Here is a 14,539-nt window from a genome sequence, read left to right as displayed (position 1 = left end):
GAAAGGTTCCATTCAGCTCTATGTTACTCAGGTTGACCACGGAGAACTGGTTTTCATACCAAACTCATTGCTGCTTAGGAAACAAGAGTATCTGGGATGAATTTATGACACATGAGCTCAGATTTCAGAAATTAGTGTCTAACATTTTTCCTTTGTATTAGCATTATAATCTTTAATTAAAATGTCACCTTTCTATCAAGGCTGACTGGTTGAATGTTCTAAGAAATAGTCGTCTAAATGGAATGTGTAAACAGGGCATTAGAGAAATGTATAAAAGTAGTAGTTTCTTTTCTTAAATAAATGCCAGGTTTAGATGAAAGGAGCTCTTTACAGCCATTTATTGTAATTCGAGGACATGTGTGTGTGGTGGAATTTCTGTGCACACAGGCGGTGGCCCTCCTGGAGTTCTGCTATCAGTCTGACTTCCCCAGGCTCACTGGGATTCCTGAAAAACTGTTCAGAGGCCTTTCCAGCAGGCGTTAAAATGCACTGCGGAATGGGAGCTGTATCTCTGCACCCAGACACAAAGATCACAGAAGAGCTCCTAGAAGAGGCTGGGTAATCTATCACCTTTAGATCTTCCTGAGGGAAGAGAAAGCTTAGATTAAGCTTCTCACCATGGAGAAGATATTAAGCACTGAAACATTTTAAGAAAGGATTTCGGGATGACTACCAGTAGACCTGAGTGCTACAAGTTCATTTCCATGGCTGGAATATATACCAATTAGCAATACTCAGCTCTAGGCCAGGGAACCCAATGTAAAAAGAAAAGAATTCCATTTCGCTTAATTCACATGTCAATTCTTCCATTACTTTCTTTTAATTCAAACACTCATACACGAAGAAAGGTTACCATCCTTTAATTTTTTAACATAATATACAGAATCCACAATACTATTTCAATTTCAAATTATGGGAGGTCACATTCAAATATGCTTGGATTTGACAAGCTGCTGTTACAATACTGAAAAATTTCATGAAAAATTTATTTAACAATTGGTAAGATAATCAAATATCTTTTTGCTACGTGGGCCAATGCATTAATAGTCACTTGTTTAAAAATGCAGTCTTTTGGACTTCAAATTATTATAAAAGAATATCAAGATTATACAGATATACCTTCTGAATTTCTTGAACCCATTCCACTCTGAAGGCTGAAGGTAAGTGTTACATATTAGAACATTCATGGGACCATTTCTCCTTCCCACTTACCTGTAAAAATCAAAAACTAAACCACATTTTCCTAAAGGCATAGCTATTTCTAGAATACATTAGTGTAATCATAAAAGACCACTAGAACTACATTATCACTTTCATGTTAATTTCCACCACAATACGTACTTCCTAAAAAGACAAAAAACTTGGGAAATGATTTCCCCCCTCTAAACTTAACATAATAGAATCTCATACTCACTGGCTTTAATAAACTTGAACTCTTTTTTCCAACAGGGACTATCTACACAGCACAGTGCTACATACAATGAAATATCCCAGTGAGAAGATGTATATTTAGAATCACAATATGATCAACACAGTAGTGCCATACAAAGTTTTTCTGCAGGTAAAAATGCTAAGAAAGGCCACAGTGGACAGTGCCAGACACTGTGAATACAGTAGATTACAGGTACCACTGAGGTTCAGAGGAGACCACAAGTTTCAATTTTTTTTTTCAGCAATGGAAAAAGGAAAACATTTAGAGAAACGTAAGAGTAAAAATATATAAACACACTGTCAATAACGAAATTTCTCAGATACTGTTTCCTTAAACAGGCAAATTAGTGTAACTTTAAGTTAGCTGTGAACAAGATCTGGATGCGAAACGTTTTCCTTGTTTTCTCATCAAAGGAATGCACTAGGATTAGCACGAGGATCTTTCTGGTTCCTGTATCTGTAAGTCAGCCAAACACCCAGGATCTGGAACGGAAGGAAAAAAGAAAAAGAAAAAAGAGAAAGTAACAGTTATGCATATTTATTCGGTTTATCAGTAAAATAATCTGGAGTCTCCGAAGCACTTAGCATTATTTGTTCAAAAAGGAAGACATTTTTCCTTTTAAAATGTAGTCATAACCCAAAAGGGAGGCCCTAAGAAAAATTAATATAAACACTGTGGTAGGCTGAATATGGCCCTCCAAGGATGTCCAGACCACAATCCCCAGTGCCTGTGGCTGTCCCCTTACATAGTAACAGGGATTCCACAGATGGGATTGAGTTAAAGATCTTGAGACTGGGAGATAATGTGGCTGGACTCAGTGATCCAATCACCAGGCTCCTTGTAAGAGAGAGATAGGAAAGATAAAATCAGAGACACAGAGTAAAGGCGACGTGATGACTTCCAGAAGCAGCTGGGAGCACAGTGAGGGAGAGAAGATGCTATGTTGCTGGCTTTGAGGTGGAAAAAGGGACCACGAGCCAAGGAGTGCAGGCGGCCTCTAGAAGCTGGAAAGGCACGGGAACAGGCTCTCCCCTAGAGCCTGCAGAAGCAGCGTCCACTTTAAGCTTCTGACCTCCCGAAGTGTAAGAAAATAAATGTGTGTTGCTTTAAGCTACTACATTTGTGTTTATTTGTTAGAGCAGCAACAGGAAACTACCACAAACACTGAACTGTCTGAATAGCTACAATATCACAGGTTTTTGATAATTCAGAAACGGGGCTCAGCAACAGTTAAGCAATAACAAAAGTTATATAATAAATAGAATTTCCAACACAGATCATAAAAATGTTGTAATTCCTACCTCTCCAAGGGCGGTGAGGGGTGGGAGGGGAAGGGAAGGCTATAATTTTAAAAAATAAGTTGCTATTGTGCCATGTCCCACACTAGGTTCACTAAAGACTTAACCAATGTAACTTATTTTTTAAATTAAAAAATGTGTTCATTCTGTTTCCGTTGCCTCAAAGTTGATTTATTTAAAAATAATCAAAAATTCTTTGAAAAAAATACAAAATTTTAGTGGAACAAAATGAATTTCAAATTATATTTCCCACTTTTGATCTGTGCCAACTTTTAATCTAAATTTTGTTTATTTGATTTCATAACTACTCATTAGTTCCTTAAACTACTTCTAGAGAATTATGGTAAGTCCCAAATTTTCTCCATTTACCATAATGATAATTGCTGAGTTACTGTATAATTCATGACTGGCAATGTTTATAGCTACAGCACGTGAGGCCTTACGGAACTATGGTTTGTGAATTGAATCAAGAGAAAATAAGCGTAATTTAAGGATGTGGAAAGTCTGGTGTGGAGACTGTGTGACCGGGGAAAAGGGAATTTACTCACACAGAGTACTTTGTGACAGGCTCTGTCCTACGCGCTTTACGAATTCATACAATCCTCCCGACACCCCCACACGATAGGCACGGTCATTATCCTCACTTTATCAGTGAGGAAGCTGAGGCACAGAGAGGTTAAATAAGTGGGTAATAGTCACACAGGTCATACGTGCTAGAACCAGGGTTCCAATCCGGAGTCCATGCTCTTAATGGAGTTTGTGGTTTTATGTGAGAGTCTGATGTGCTTGCTGGCCGTTGTCCAGGTGACGTTTCACCTACATCTCTGCCACACTGTTACCATACTGACACCCCCACCCCCACCCTGCCCAGGCTTCAGTTCCCTGACCTGCCTGGGAAACGCTAGCGCCCAGGGACCTTCTGGATAGAATTTTTGAGATTGTTAAATATTTTTATTATCGTCCCTGGATATACGCCGATTGTGTAAGTTACAGTCCTTAGGAGAAACAAAGCGTTGGGTAAATTCAAGAGTCATAATCTGGAGCCATATTTTACCATAACTGAATCGCTCCAATTCAGCTTTAAGTGACAAAACAGGGCAACCCCTTCCTTTGCCCCAGAGCTGAAGCAGTATCTCCTCCCTCAGTCCCAGGGGAGTCTGGAAGGGAGGCCACACCCAAAATGCAAAAAGATCAGAGTTAGAATTAATTGTGCTTTGAGCTTACAAAGGTGCTTACGATGTAAAGATCTCCCAGGGTAACTTAACTAGGCCTGATGGTGAACTCTGCTTACTCTAGAGCCGACACCTAGTAATGCAATGAGGTGCCCAAGTGTAGTTGATGACATGAATGTCGAGAGTAGGTAAGAAGAAATCTGTACTCATTCTCCTAAATATAAATATAGAAAGGCAGCAGGAAATATGCCAGAATATAAATATTGACTATTTTTGAGTAGGTCGTGTTAGTTAGTAGATACATTTAATCTTTCATGTTCATAATTTTCTCAAGTTTCTACAAAGAACATGTACTGATTGCCATAACTTTTTCCAGATTCTAAATCAATGTTACTTTCATGGTTTAAATTTATTTTCAGGTATTAATATTTCAAATCAAATCTTTGCTTCACCTATGATAGGAAGTCATCAGCCAGTTAGCCTCATCCGTTCAAACTCTGAGAATCTGATTCTGTGAAATACTGAATAAAAAAAAAAAATTTTAAACTGACAGAACCTATAAAATATCCATTGTCCAGAAAATATCAGGTTGCACGAATTATTATCAAAATCTCTAGCTAGGTTTCAAAAGGACATAGTATATAAAATACAGAACAACATTCCTTGCAAGAACATTTCAGAAATCTGACTCGTGAGTTTATATTCTTAAAAAACTCATTATTTTAAAAAGAGCAGGGGAGAGACGCACAGGCAGCACAGGATTTGGGGCCGTGAAACTACTCTGTCTGAGAGTATAATGCCGGCTATGTGTCATTAAGCCCACAGGAGGTGTATCGAGTGAGCCCTAACGTAAACTGCGGACCCTGGGTGATGATGACGTGTCCATGCAGGTTCATGCACTGTGACAAACGTGTCACTACGGTGACAAGGGAGGCGGCTGTCGACGCACCTGCAGGGCAAGGGGTACGTGGGAAACCTCTGTACCTTTCTCTCAATTCTGCTATGACCCTAAAACCGCTCTTTAAAAAAACAACAACAGTCCCTTTTAAAGAAAACAGGCATAACTGAAGAGAGTGTGATCTGGTGAGAAGAAACAGAGCTGCTCAAAAGAAAAATATTCTCAAAGTAATTTCCAGATGTAAAAAAGAAACCATGCGGCAACGTTCTGATAACTTGAATCTAGCTAGTGGTGCCTATGGAGATGGCTCATTCCAGTTTTTCTCTGTCTATATTAAGTTCTCATGACAAACACTTATGTGTTTTTAAAGAAAAGGAAGGATGCACAGAATTGTTCTCAAGCTGTATATGAATTTTTTTGAATCAATGTCAAAGCCAACCCACAAGTAAGGCAGCTCTTTCCTGAGAAAAAAAATGCTCAGAGTAGAAAAACAATGTCAGGAAAAACTTCTTTTAGAAGTAATTATTGCCCTGGCCAGGTGGCTCAGGTGGTTGGAGCACTGTCCCAAACACCAAAAGGTGTGGGTTCCATCCCCAGGCGGGTTGTGTACCGGGGGTAACCAATCCATGTTTCACTCTCACTCTCCTCCCCCCGCCCCCTCCTTTCCTCTCTCAAGTCAACAGACATATCCTCATGGGGGGGATTAAAAAAATAGTAAACTTGGTCTTCATCTCTACTTTGTTAATAAGAGCCAAGGGTGGATTTTTCATTCTCGAGGGGGAAAAAAATAACAAGTAGAATTATATAATGTGCTACATATTAATCATACATTATGTACATATATTCATCAGGTATATGTATGTATGTTACACACAATCAAAATGAGGAGATCTCTAACTAACATGCCTAGTTAGTAACAGGGTTTTGTATAAAAGAAATTTACTAAGAGTAGAACTGAACTGCTCTCACACACAAAAATAATAATAATGGGAAATATGTAAGCTCATAATTAACTTTCACAATATATACATATCAAATCATCATGATGTACATTTTGAACATCTCACAATGTTGTCAGTTATACCTCAATAAAACTGAAATAAAAACCATATGTATGTTGAAATAAATTTCTAAGGCCCAAGGCAGAGCTGCTTCTGTCCAGGGTGCCACGTCAGCAAACCGAAACTTAGATAACTTTCGTGTCCCTATAAATGCTCCACTTGACCAGAAACGCAGTCTATTCAGCCAGCCAGTCCCCAAACGCTAGGCACCTCTGGGCTTTCTCACCCCAAACAAGGCTGGCTGGGTGCCCCGGCCAGACATTTTCCATTTCTCTCTCCTCTGTATTCCTTATCCTACAAAAGCTTCTTATTTTCTGCCCCATTTTGCAGTTCTCCGAAAGAAGACTGTCTTCTTCATGAAGTATTAAAGTTTGTACCACCTAGATGTTCTTCTTTAATCATTTTTGAATACGTATAATCATATAATCGAAATGAGAAAGGCCCTTTTAAGCATAAAAACCAATTGGATACACCACAGAGGAAAAAAAGCAATACACTTAACTACATGAAAACTCAAATCTTCTGTAAATTTTATTTAAAAGTCATTATAAAGTGAAATAAATGCCAAAGAAATTGAAAGCAGAACGAAGAAGCTGAGGAACATGAGGAACATGAGGAATGAAGGGAAGAGGGTGAAAGGAGGAAATGAGGGGCGTGGGAACACCCTTGCGTGCCCGGGTCTTGGGGACCCTCTCGTGAACCCCAGCTGTGCGCCCACCTCTCAGCTCTAGGCCCCGAGGCCCACTCTGCTACTCTTATACTCTTCCCTGTTTGCGAGTCTGCTACTTTGAGTTAGCAAAAGGCCTCCGTCAAAATAAAAGTAAGTGGGCAATTCACGAAAGAAGAAATACACATGGTCAAAGCACATAAATATACTGTCAGATTCACTAGGACATTTCAAAAGGGCAGATAAAACTGGAATGCTGTTTTTACCTATCAAACTGGCAAATATTTTTGAAAATGAAAATATCTAAAATTAGTGGTTGAATCAAAATTTGGTAGAATCTCCCCAAAAGGAACATCAATAATATCTATCAAACTCTTTTAAAATGTCCATATACTGAGTGTGTCATATTTTACTTTTAGAGATGTAATCTAAGGGGGGGAAAGAAAAACAGAATACATACTTTAAAAATTACATTACAACGAAGTTGACCTTGTATGACCGTTATTTATTATAGTGACATATTAAAGGGAAAAGTAATGTTCAGGAGATTAAATAAACACATTAAACTTCAACCACACAGAACACAGGATTTTTCAGATTTTTCTTTTAAAGATACATGATCACTCTTAGAATAGCCTACTATATATTTCTATAGTTATAGACACAATCTTACTTAACAGCATTATTCTATACATGTTATTCTAGTATCTGCTTGAAATTGGGGTGTGACATGGGCAACTACTATGACAATCACTGGGGTCCCATCACCGTTTATTAATGTGGCATAAGATGGTGACTTACACACCAATAATGTACTAAGGGCCACAAAATGTCAGCTAACACACAGCACCTGCCATGTACCAGCTATGACAAGTTTTACATATACTGACTCCTTTAATTATCACAATAACTTGATAAATAGGGGCTTTCCATTATTATGCCTGTTTTTTAAAGCAAGGAAATGGAAGCAGAGAAAGGTTAAGTAACTTGCCCAGGCTCACATAAGTACTAAGCAGTGGAACTAGGTTTTCAGCCCTTAACTATTTGCTCCTGTCTAATATACCCCAAATTAACCAGCTCGTTACTGAAGGACATAAGCCGGCCCAATAAGCCTGCTGTTATAAACAACAAACATTCTTGTGCATTCGTTTTACATGGTTGTATGATTGTCTCCGTGAAATAAAGCACCCAAAGTAGAATTTATGGGCTAAAGGAAGAAGTTTTAATTTTGATACATACTGCCAACTCAGACCCATCAAAAAAGTCCATGGTTATTGAGAGTTTAATCAAGACATTGAGGAAGGAATTAGCATTCCTCAAAAATTATCGAATAATATATGTATGGTTTTGCTTACAGAATCATGTTACATATAAATATATTAATGCAGTATAAATATATGTCATATAGATAAGAATTTGGTAACAGCGGTTACCTGCAGTTGATAGGAGGCTAGGAACAAAGGGGAATAAGGATGAAGTTGAAGGCAATTTTTCAAAGAAGACCTTTACATACAGGGTGGGTGGGGCAAAAGTAAGTTTACACTTACTCCTGTGGGAAATAATAATAAATAATAATACAAGAATAAACTGTGTTTCATGTACTCACAACTGTAAACCTACTTTTACCCCACCCTGTATATGTATGTGTATTATATAATAACATGTATAAACAATGTGAATGTCCCACCCATTCCAAAATCTAATATAAAATTATAATTTTTCATACAACTCTAAAAACACAAGAGATCCTACAGATAACTCAGTCTCCTCTCATTTCACATGTTCATTAAACTTTGTATAATTTAATGATCAAGCATTTCACCCTGTATAAAGTTTGTGCTAGAGCTGTGAAGTCTTCCGATTTCAAGCCAGGGCTCCTCCTATTACATTACTAGTTCTCAATGAAAATATCCATGGATACATTCCAGATGTTAAGTGACATGCTAAGGTAAAACGCCATGTAAAACAAGAATCCCTATGACAGAGGAGGGAAGATATGGAGTTATTTGCACATACCTCTGTAAAACTGAAGAAGAGGCCAATGCCCCCGACAAATCTCAAAACCTCTCCAGCATATTTTCCAATTATTGGGGCACACGGTGAGCAGGGGTGGGTGCTTTTCACACAGCTCTGAATCAATTAAAGAAAAGAACTTTTGTTTCAAAGTACATTCATAAAGAGCAGATAAAAACTGTACCCACACAAAAAAATTAACTCCGGAACAGTTATATCCTATGTGGGGTCTTGGTTCTTCAGTGGCATCCAAAATTCTAAGATGTCTCTCAAGATCCCCACTCCCAGTGTCCATGCCCTGAAGAATCACCCTCTTGAATGTGGAAGGGATTTTTGATACTATGGATAGTCACATGTATGTTCATGTGTTACATAGGAAATTACATTCACAGGACAGAGACATCATCATGCTGACTTTGATGTTGCCACATCGTGAGGTGGCTGCAGAGTCAGGACCTGAGAGTAGCCTCTGGGAGCTGAGAGACACCCAGCAAGAAAACAAGACTTCAGTCCTACAATCTCCAGGAGCTGAATTCTACCAACAACTACTGAGCTTGGTAGAGGACCCCAAGCCTCAGGTGAGACTGCAGCCCTAGCCAACACCTCGATTTCATCCTGGTGAGATACTGAGCAGAGGACCCAGGTAAGTCATACCCAGATTCCTGACCCATGGAAACTTGGATAATAAATGGGTGTTTGTTGTAAGCCACTAAATTTGTGACAACATATTATATAGCAATAAAAAACTAATAATCCCACAAAAGAAACTTCACTGAGGACATATCTAGCTCAGGGCTCAGAGAGGTGGTAATAGGAGTTTCCCCAAAATATAAACACAGTGTGGCTCAGAGGTTGAGCACTGACCTATGATCCAGGCGATTGCGGTTCGATTCCTGGTCAGGGCACATGCCTGGGTTGTGGGCCAAATCCCCAGTCGGGGGCGTGCAGGAGGCAGCCCATCAATGATTCTGATCATTGATGTTTCCAACTCTCTCTCCCTCTCCTTCCTCTCTCTGAAATCAATAAAAAATTCTATATTTATAAACACACACATATAAACACATGTGACAGTCCTAGAAGAGCCAAGCTCCAAGTCCATCCTCATACAGAATCAAGTTGGACCTTGAGGTCACGGGTCTGGCCTGGGACTAAAGGATGGCTCTCATCGGTCCATCGCTAGCTCAGCTCCCAAAGAGAAAAAGCAAGAAGTTGTGACAGGGAAGAAGGGAGAGAGAAAAGGTTCCATGTGTCCTCCACCTTGGGGATGTTTAGTAATTAAAAAGCCCAATTTAGTACAGACCACCTACCGCTCTGATATGTTTCAAAACAAAGATATTTAGATACCTCCTCTGATCTCTAAGGCTGATCTGCTGTTATGTCTCTTTCACAACTTGTTCTAGGAGTTGAATGGGAAGGAATTAGGGACAAAGAACTGAAAGTATCTGTGTTTGGCAGGACCCTGGAGTATTCAGTACTCTCAGAAGTAGATATTTGAGGACAAATGACACCACAGTGTACATGGAATATAATTTAGGCATATGTAAAGCATTTTTAAAATACAATTCAGTGTGAGCAAGTCCACTCCTTCCGTTCATCATTATTCCTATGGATGTGATATATCTCCAAAAAACATTTTATACTTTGTACTTACAGCCAGACAGGTGTCATTTGAGTTAAAACTTCGGAACCCACAGCAGTTTAAATTTCTCTGGATGTCATCACGAGCACTTGCTGTATTGTTCCAACCAACTTCCAGAAGCTGACCCTAGAAAATCCATTGAACATACACATTAAAATGTGTCATCCCTGAACAAAACATATAAATCTACAGCCTGAAATTTTTAATACTGTGTGTACCTAAAGTAAATACTCTTTATAAGATCATTAAAACTTTTCAAAGGGTTATACCTCAATGTGCAACAAAAATTAAGGCAAAATAAAAAGCCTGTTTCTATCCCAAGAATAAAAAGTCTTAAATTTTACATGCAATTCAAAAGAACCACTTGGTCGAAAGGCATAATCCTCAGAGTGTAACAAGGAAAATTTTCCATTGCCCCAAGACTGAGACCCATATGCTTCTACAAATTACTTTGAAAGAATTAATTGCTGGCATGGAACCATAAACATTCTGGAGTAAATGTTTCATTGCAAAGTGGTGAGGAAAGATGAGGTGAACATCTGTTAGCATTATCACTTTTTTACCCAGGACAGGCAAAATCCTATTTAAAAGATGCAAAAATACAGCAACGGTTTTAGGGTTCCAATCAGCCTCACTAATGCAGTGATTTTTCAACTGGTGCGTCACAAGAATTTTTAAAACATGCAATACCTGACTCTTTAGTCAGAGACACTGACCTCTCTTCCCTTAAGTTGTCAAGTGAAAAAATAACAAGAGCCAAGACAACAATAGCTGTCCGGTGTAAATGAATCAAAATGAAACCTATTTTTTTCTGTCAGATTGGCAAAAAATAGAATAATTTTTTGGTGTGCCGCAGAATTTTAGTAATTAGTTTATGTCTGCCATGAGATGAAAAAGGGTGAACACCACGGGACTAATGCAATCAGGAACAAAAGAGTTTAGCTATATAGAGTGAAATGGCATCCTGCGTAAGATTATTTTATATTCCATTGATTTCTTCCCTTTTTCCCCTACACATACTATGTGCATAATAAAACAGAAGAGAAAAGCCTTTGCTTACCTGTTGTTCTTCGTTCAGGGCTAAGCAAGCACACGATACAGAAAACTGAACAATAAATACAAGCAAGAGAATGATCATGTACTGAGAATTAAAGTTAAGGTCATTTCTTGACACTCTTAAATCAGCGTAAAACAGAGGGACTGACAATTTTAGAATGCACTAGAAGGAATTCACCCAGAAAACCGAATGAGTGGAACTTAGAGAAAGTTCAAATAGAATACACATAATTATTATTTTGATAATACACTGTAGCTGTAAGTTCGTATAGAAAAATACTGACAACATATAATTATTTAATGATAATTATTTAACTAAAAGCTAACCTCTAAGAATTTCATTGAGATTAACATAAAATTCTTACATATATAGAACAGGAAATAAAAATAGATATATGGCTGTAAAATTCTCGACCAAATATTAACATGCTGGAAAGGGTCAAGGGGTTCTGAATCGGTTCAGTGTAGCTGAGCTTGCAGCACATGAACAGAACTGCACTGAACCTGCGAATCGCAGTCTTCGCGATGTGCAGAGCAGAGCAGGAAGACGCAGGCGCACAATGGCTTCGCCCTAAGACACGCACAGGGGCCTGCTAGGAGCTTCTGACAATTTCCTAATGATAATTTTAAATTAGTTGTAGTTATTAAAGAGTAATCAATAAAAGAAAGAACAAACCCAACTGGGGTACAAAACAACCCCCTTTTAGGAAAGGATACAAAGAACAGCAACACCTGGTGGTGCTTCACAGCCCCGATGAGCCCCACCAAGGCGATCAGGAACAGGAAGATGCCCACGGCGATGACCACGCCGACCACCCGGAGGCTGGAGATCAGCCCGAAGCCAATGCCCCACGCGGCGATGCCGATGAGCAGCAGACTCACCAGCTGCAGGCACAGACGAAAGGGGGGGGGGGAGCGTCAGTTTGATATAACAGTATCACGAACATTTTTCAGGCACCGGCTTAGTACCTTACACATGAATGCTAATGCTCAATACTAGAATGTACACAAGATCTCAGCAGATAGTATCCTTCTAACGAATTGTATCAATCTTCAGTCACGCTTTAAAAAAACTAACCATAACCTATAAAATTATTATGGAGCCACAGAGGTCCTCTGGTTTATACTAAGTCTAACTGATTTCTACTTAAGTTTTTGAAATAATGGCACATGTAAAACTTCTAGACTCCAATACATTTCATTCTAACATACTGATTTCTTCACATGGAAATCATTTATCTTTCCATCAGAGTCCGGTTAGACTGTAACCTCTGTGATGCCTTTCATGTCCCCAACAAACCAAATTAATCTCACCCTTCTCCGGCCAACTTGAGAGTAAGGAGCCCCCCGGCCCCATCTTTTCATTTATCTTCCCAGAACCTATCACAGAACCTGGTCATTGAGAACAAGTTTTGCACAGAGTTGTTGCTGAAATAAATTGCTTTAGGTGTCATTATCTATTCTATTAGAATTCACATACACTTGATCCTTGAACAACACAGGCTTGAACTGTGTGTGTCCACTTATACACAGACTTTTCTCAATAAATACCTACAGTACTGTAAATGTATTTTCTCTCCCTTACTATTTTCCTAATAACATTTTCTTTTCTCTAGTTTACTTTATGATAAGAATACAGTATATAATACATACAACACACAAAATATTTACTAATCAGATGCCTATGTTATCAGTAAGGCCTCTGGTCAACAGTAGACTGTTAGTAGTTAAGTGCTAGGGAGTCAAAAGTTATACGCATATTTTCAACTGTGTGGGGGTCGGTGCCCCAACCCCTGCGTTGTTCAAGGGCCTACTTTATGGAGAGAGACCATTAGAACTTTTAGGATGGAAAGAGTGGAACAGATTTTATATAGTCAGAGTAAAAATGGCATCCTGAGTAAGAAGAAATTATTTTATATTCCAGTCATTTTATTTATATATTTATTAAACTAAGCCAAGTGAAAAGATAGCACACATGCCTCTCAAATCGGTCATTACCCATAAAACGCAAAGTTACAATTATTTCTTTAAAATAACACGCAAGTAAGTAGCATTCCATGTAAGATTATAATTAGCTGATAGAAGATGTGGTTTAAGCAGGTATGTGGGAAGCGTGGGGCTGGGAGACAGGAGGCAGACAGCATCTTCAATTCAATGGACAGTCGACCATTTCCTGCAACAAGCTGACAGGATAATACCCAGTTGGGAGAAATAAAAATGAATAAAATACACTTTTTAGCACCATTTCAAGGCCTAATAAAAACTTTTTTTTTTTTAATTTATGTAAGTGATATGTATATGAGACGTATACATATATTTTTATTTTACCATAAAATATCATACACACAAGAACAAATTAAGTATCATCGCAGATAACACCACAGTTCATTTTATGTAGTCTCACGTTGATTTTTTTGTTTTTTTTAATAATTTTTATTTTTGTTTAAAGTATTACAGACGTCCCTTTTTCTCCCCAATGACCCTTCCCCCCCGTTCCTTCCCCCTCCCCAGTCACTCTCCCCACCATCCTAATAAAAACTTTCTTTCAAAATAAAAAATAAAAAAAATCACCACTCATTCCAATGAATCTTTTTATACTCAAATGTATAATTTTGTATACATGCAATCATAGTTTACTGGACACAAATTTCAAATGTCTTGACGTATAAAACTTCATACACATGTAGAGATACAAGACAAATGAATAAATGCTGACAAATACTGCATCTATTTGAATTTTTCTTCTTTTATTACAAAAAAGCAAAACTTGAGAATGAAAGAAATGATCGGAAGCATGAGAGAACAAAGTTAAGGAGCTACATGGACTTGTCCTCCAGTGCAGTCAGTACACACAGAAAGCTTTCATTTTCGGAGGGCGGGGGAGAGGAGAGAAAATTCTCGCAAATTTGTTCACCCAGAAATTTGCATAGTCCCTCTCATTTTCTCAACTGGCTTCTTATCGGCAGGTCCATTTGCTTCTGTCTCATTTTTATCATTTCACTCACAATCTTCTCACCACTTCTAACAACCTTGGGTTGAGAAAAAGTCTTCTCTGCCCCATCACAAGTGAGCTCATTTCTGACTCTGCGGTATCCAAATATAACACGTTTCCTTTCAGGAGGTGTAAAAGGCAGAAGCCTGAAGGGGGTGGGAAGCGAGAAGGGCAAGATGATGCAGGCACAGGCTCCCCTTAGTGAGGACAGAGGGCCATGCTTAGCATCCTCACTGCATCGTGATGCCAAACACTGAAGATGGTCCACACCAGCCCAACACAGCAGAGACCTGCGGTACCAGTCAGAGAAA

General features: G+C 38.6%; 1 protein-coding gene across 1 annotated transcript in view; it reads right to left on the bottom strand.

The window, feature by feature from the left end:
* Positions 1 to 844: 844 nt before the first annotated feature.
* Positions 845 to 14,539, bottom strand: part of TSPAN13 (tetraspanin 13) — a 32,633-nt gene continuing 18,938 nt past the window's right edge. The window contains exons 2-6 of the mRNA XM_081146817.1: positions 11,954 to 12,121; positions 11,241 to 11,321; positions 10,193 to 10,306; positions 8,545 to 8,658; positions 845 to 1,914 (exon numbers count right to left, since the gene is read on the bottom strand). Of these exons, the coding sequence (XP_081002943.1) occupies positions 1,840 to 1,914; positions 8,545 to 8,658; positions 10,193 to 10,306; positions 11,241 to 11,321; positions 11,954 to 12,121 (552 nt within the window). The 3' untranslated portion in view covers positions 845 to 1,839. The remainder of the gene's footprint in view (positions 1,915 to 8,544; positions 8,659 to 10,192; positions 10,307 to 11,240; positions 11,322 to 11,953; positions 12,122 to 14,539) is intronic.

This window comes from Miniopterus schreibersii, assembly GCF_964146895.1.
Source record: "Miniopterus schreibersii genome assembly, chromosome: 9".
Lineage (NCBI taxonomy): Eukaryota > Metazoa > Chordata > Mammalia > Chiroptera > Miniopteridae > Miniopterus > Miniopterus schreibersii.
This window is presented reverse-complemented; position numbering and strand designations above follow the sequence as displayed.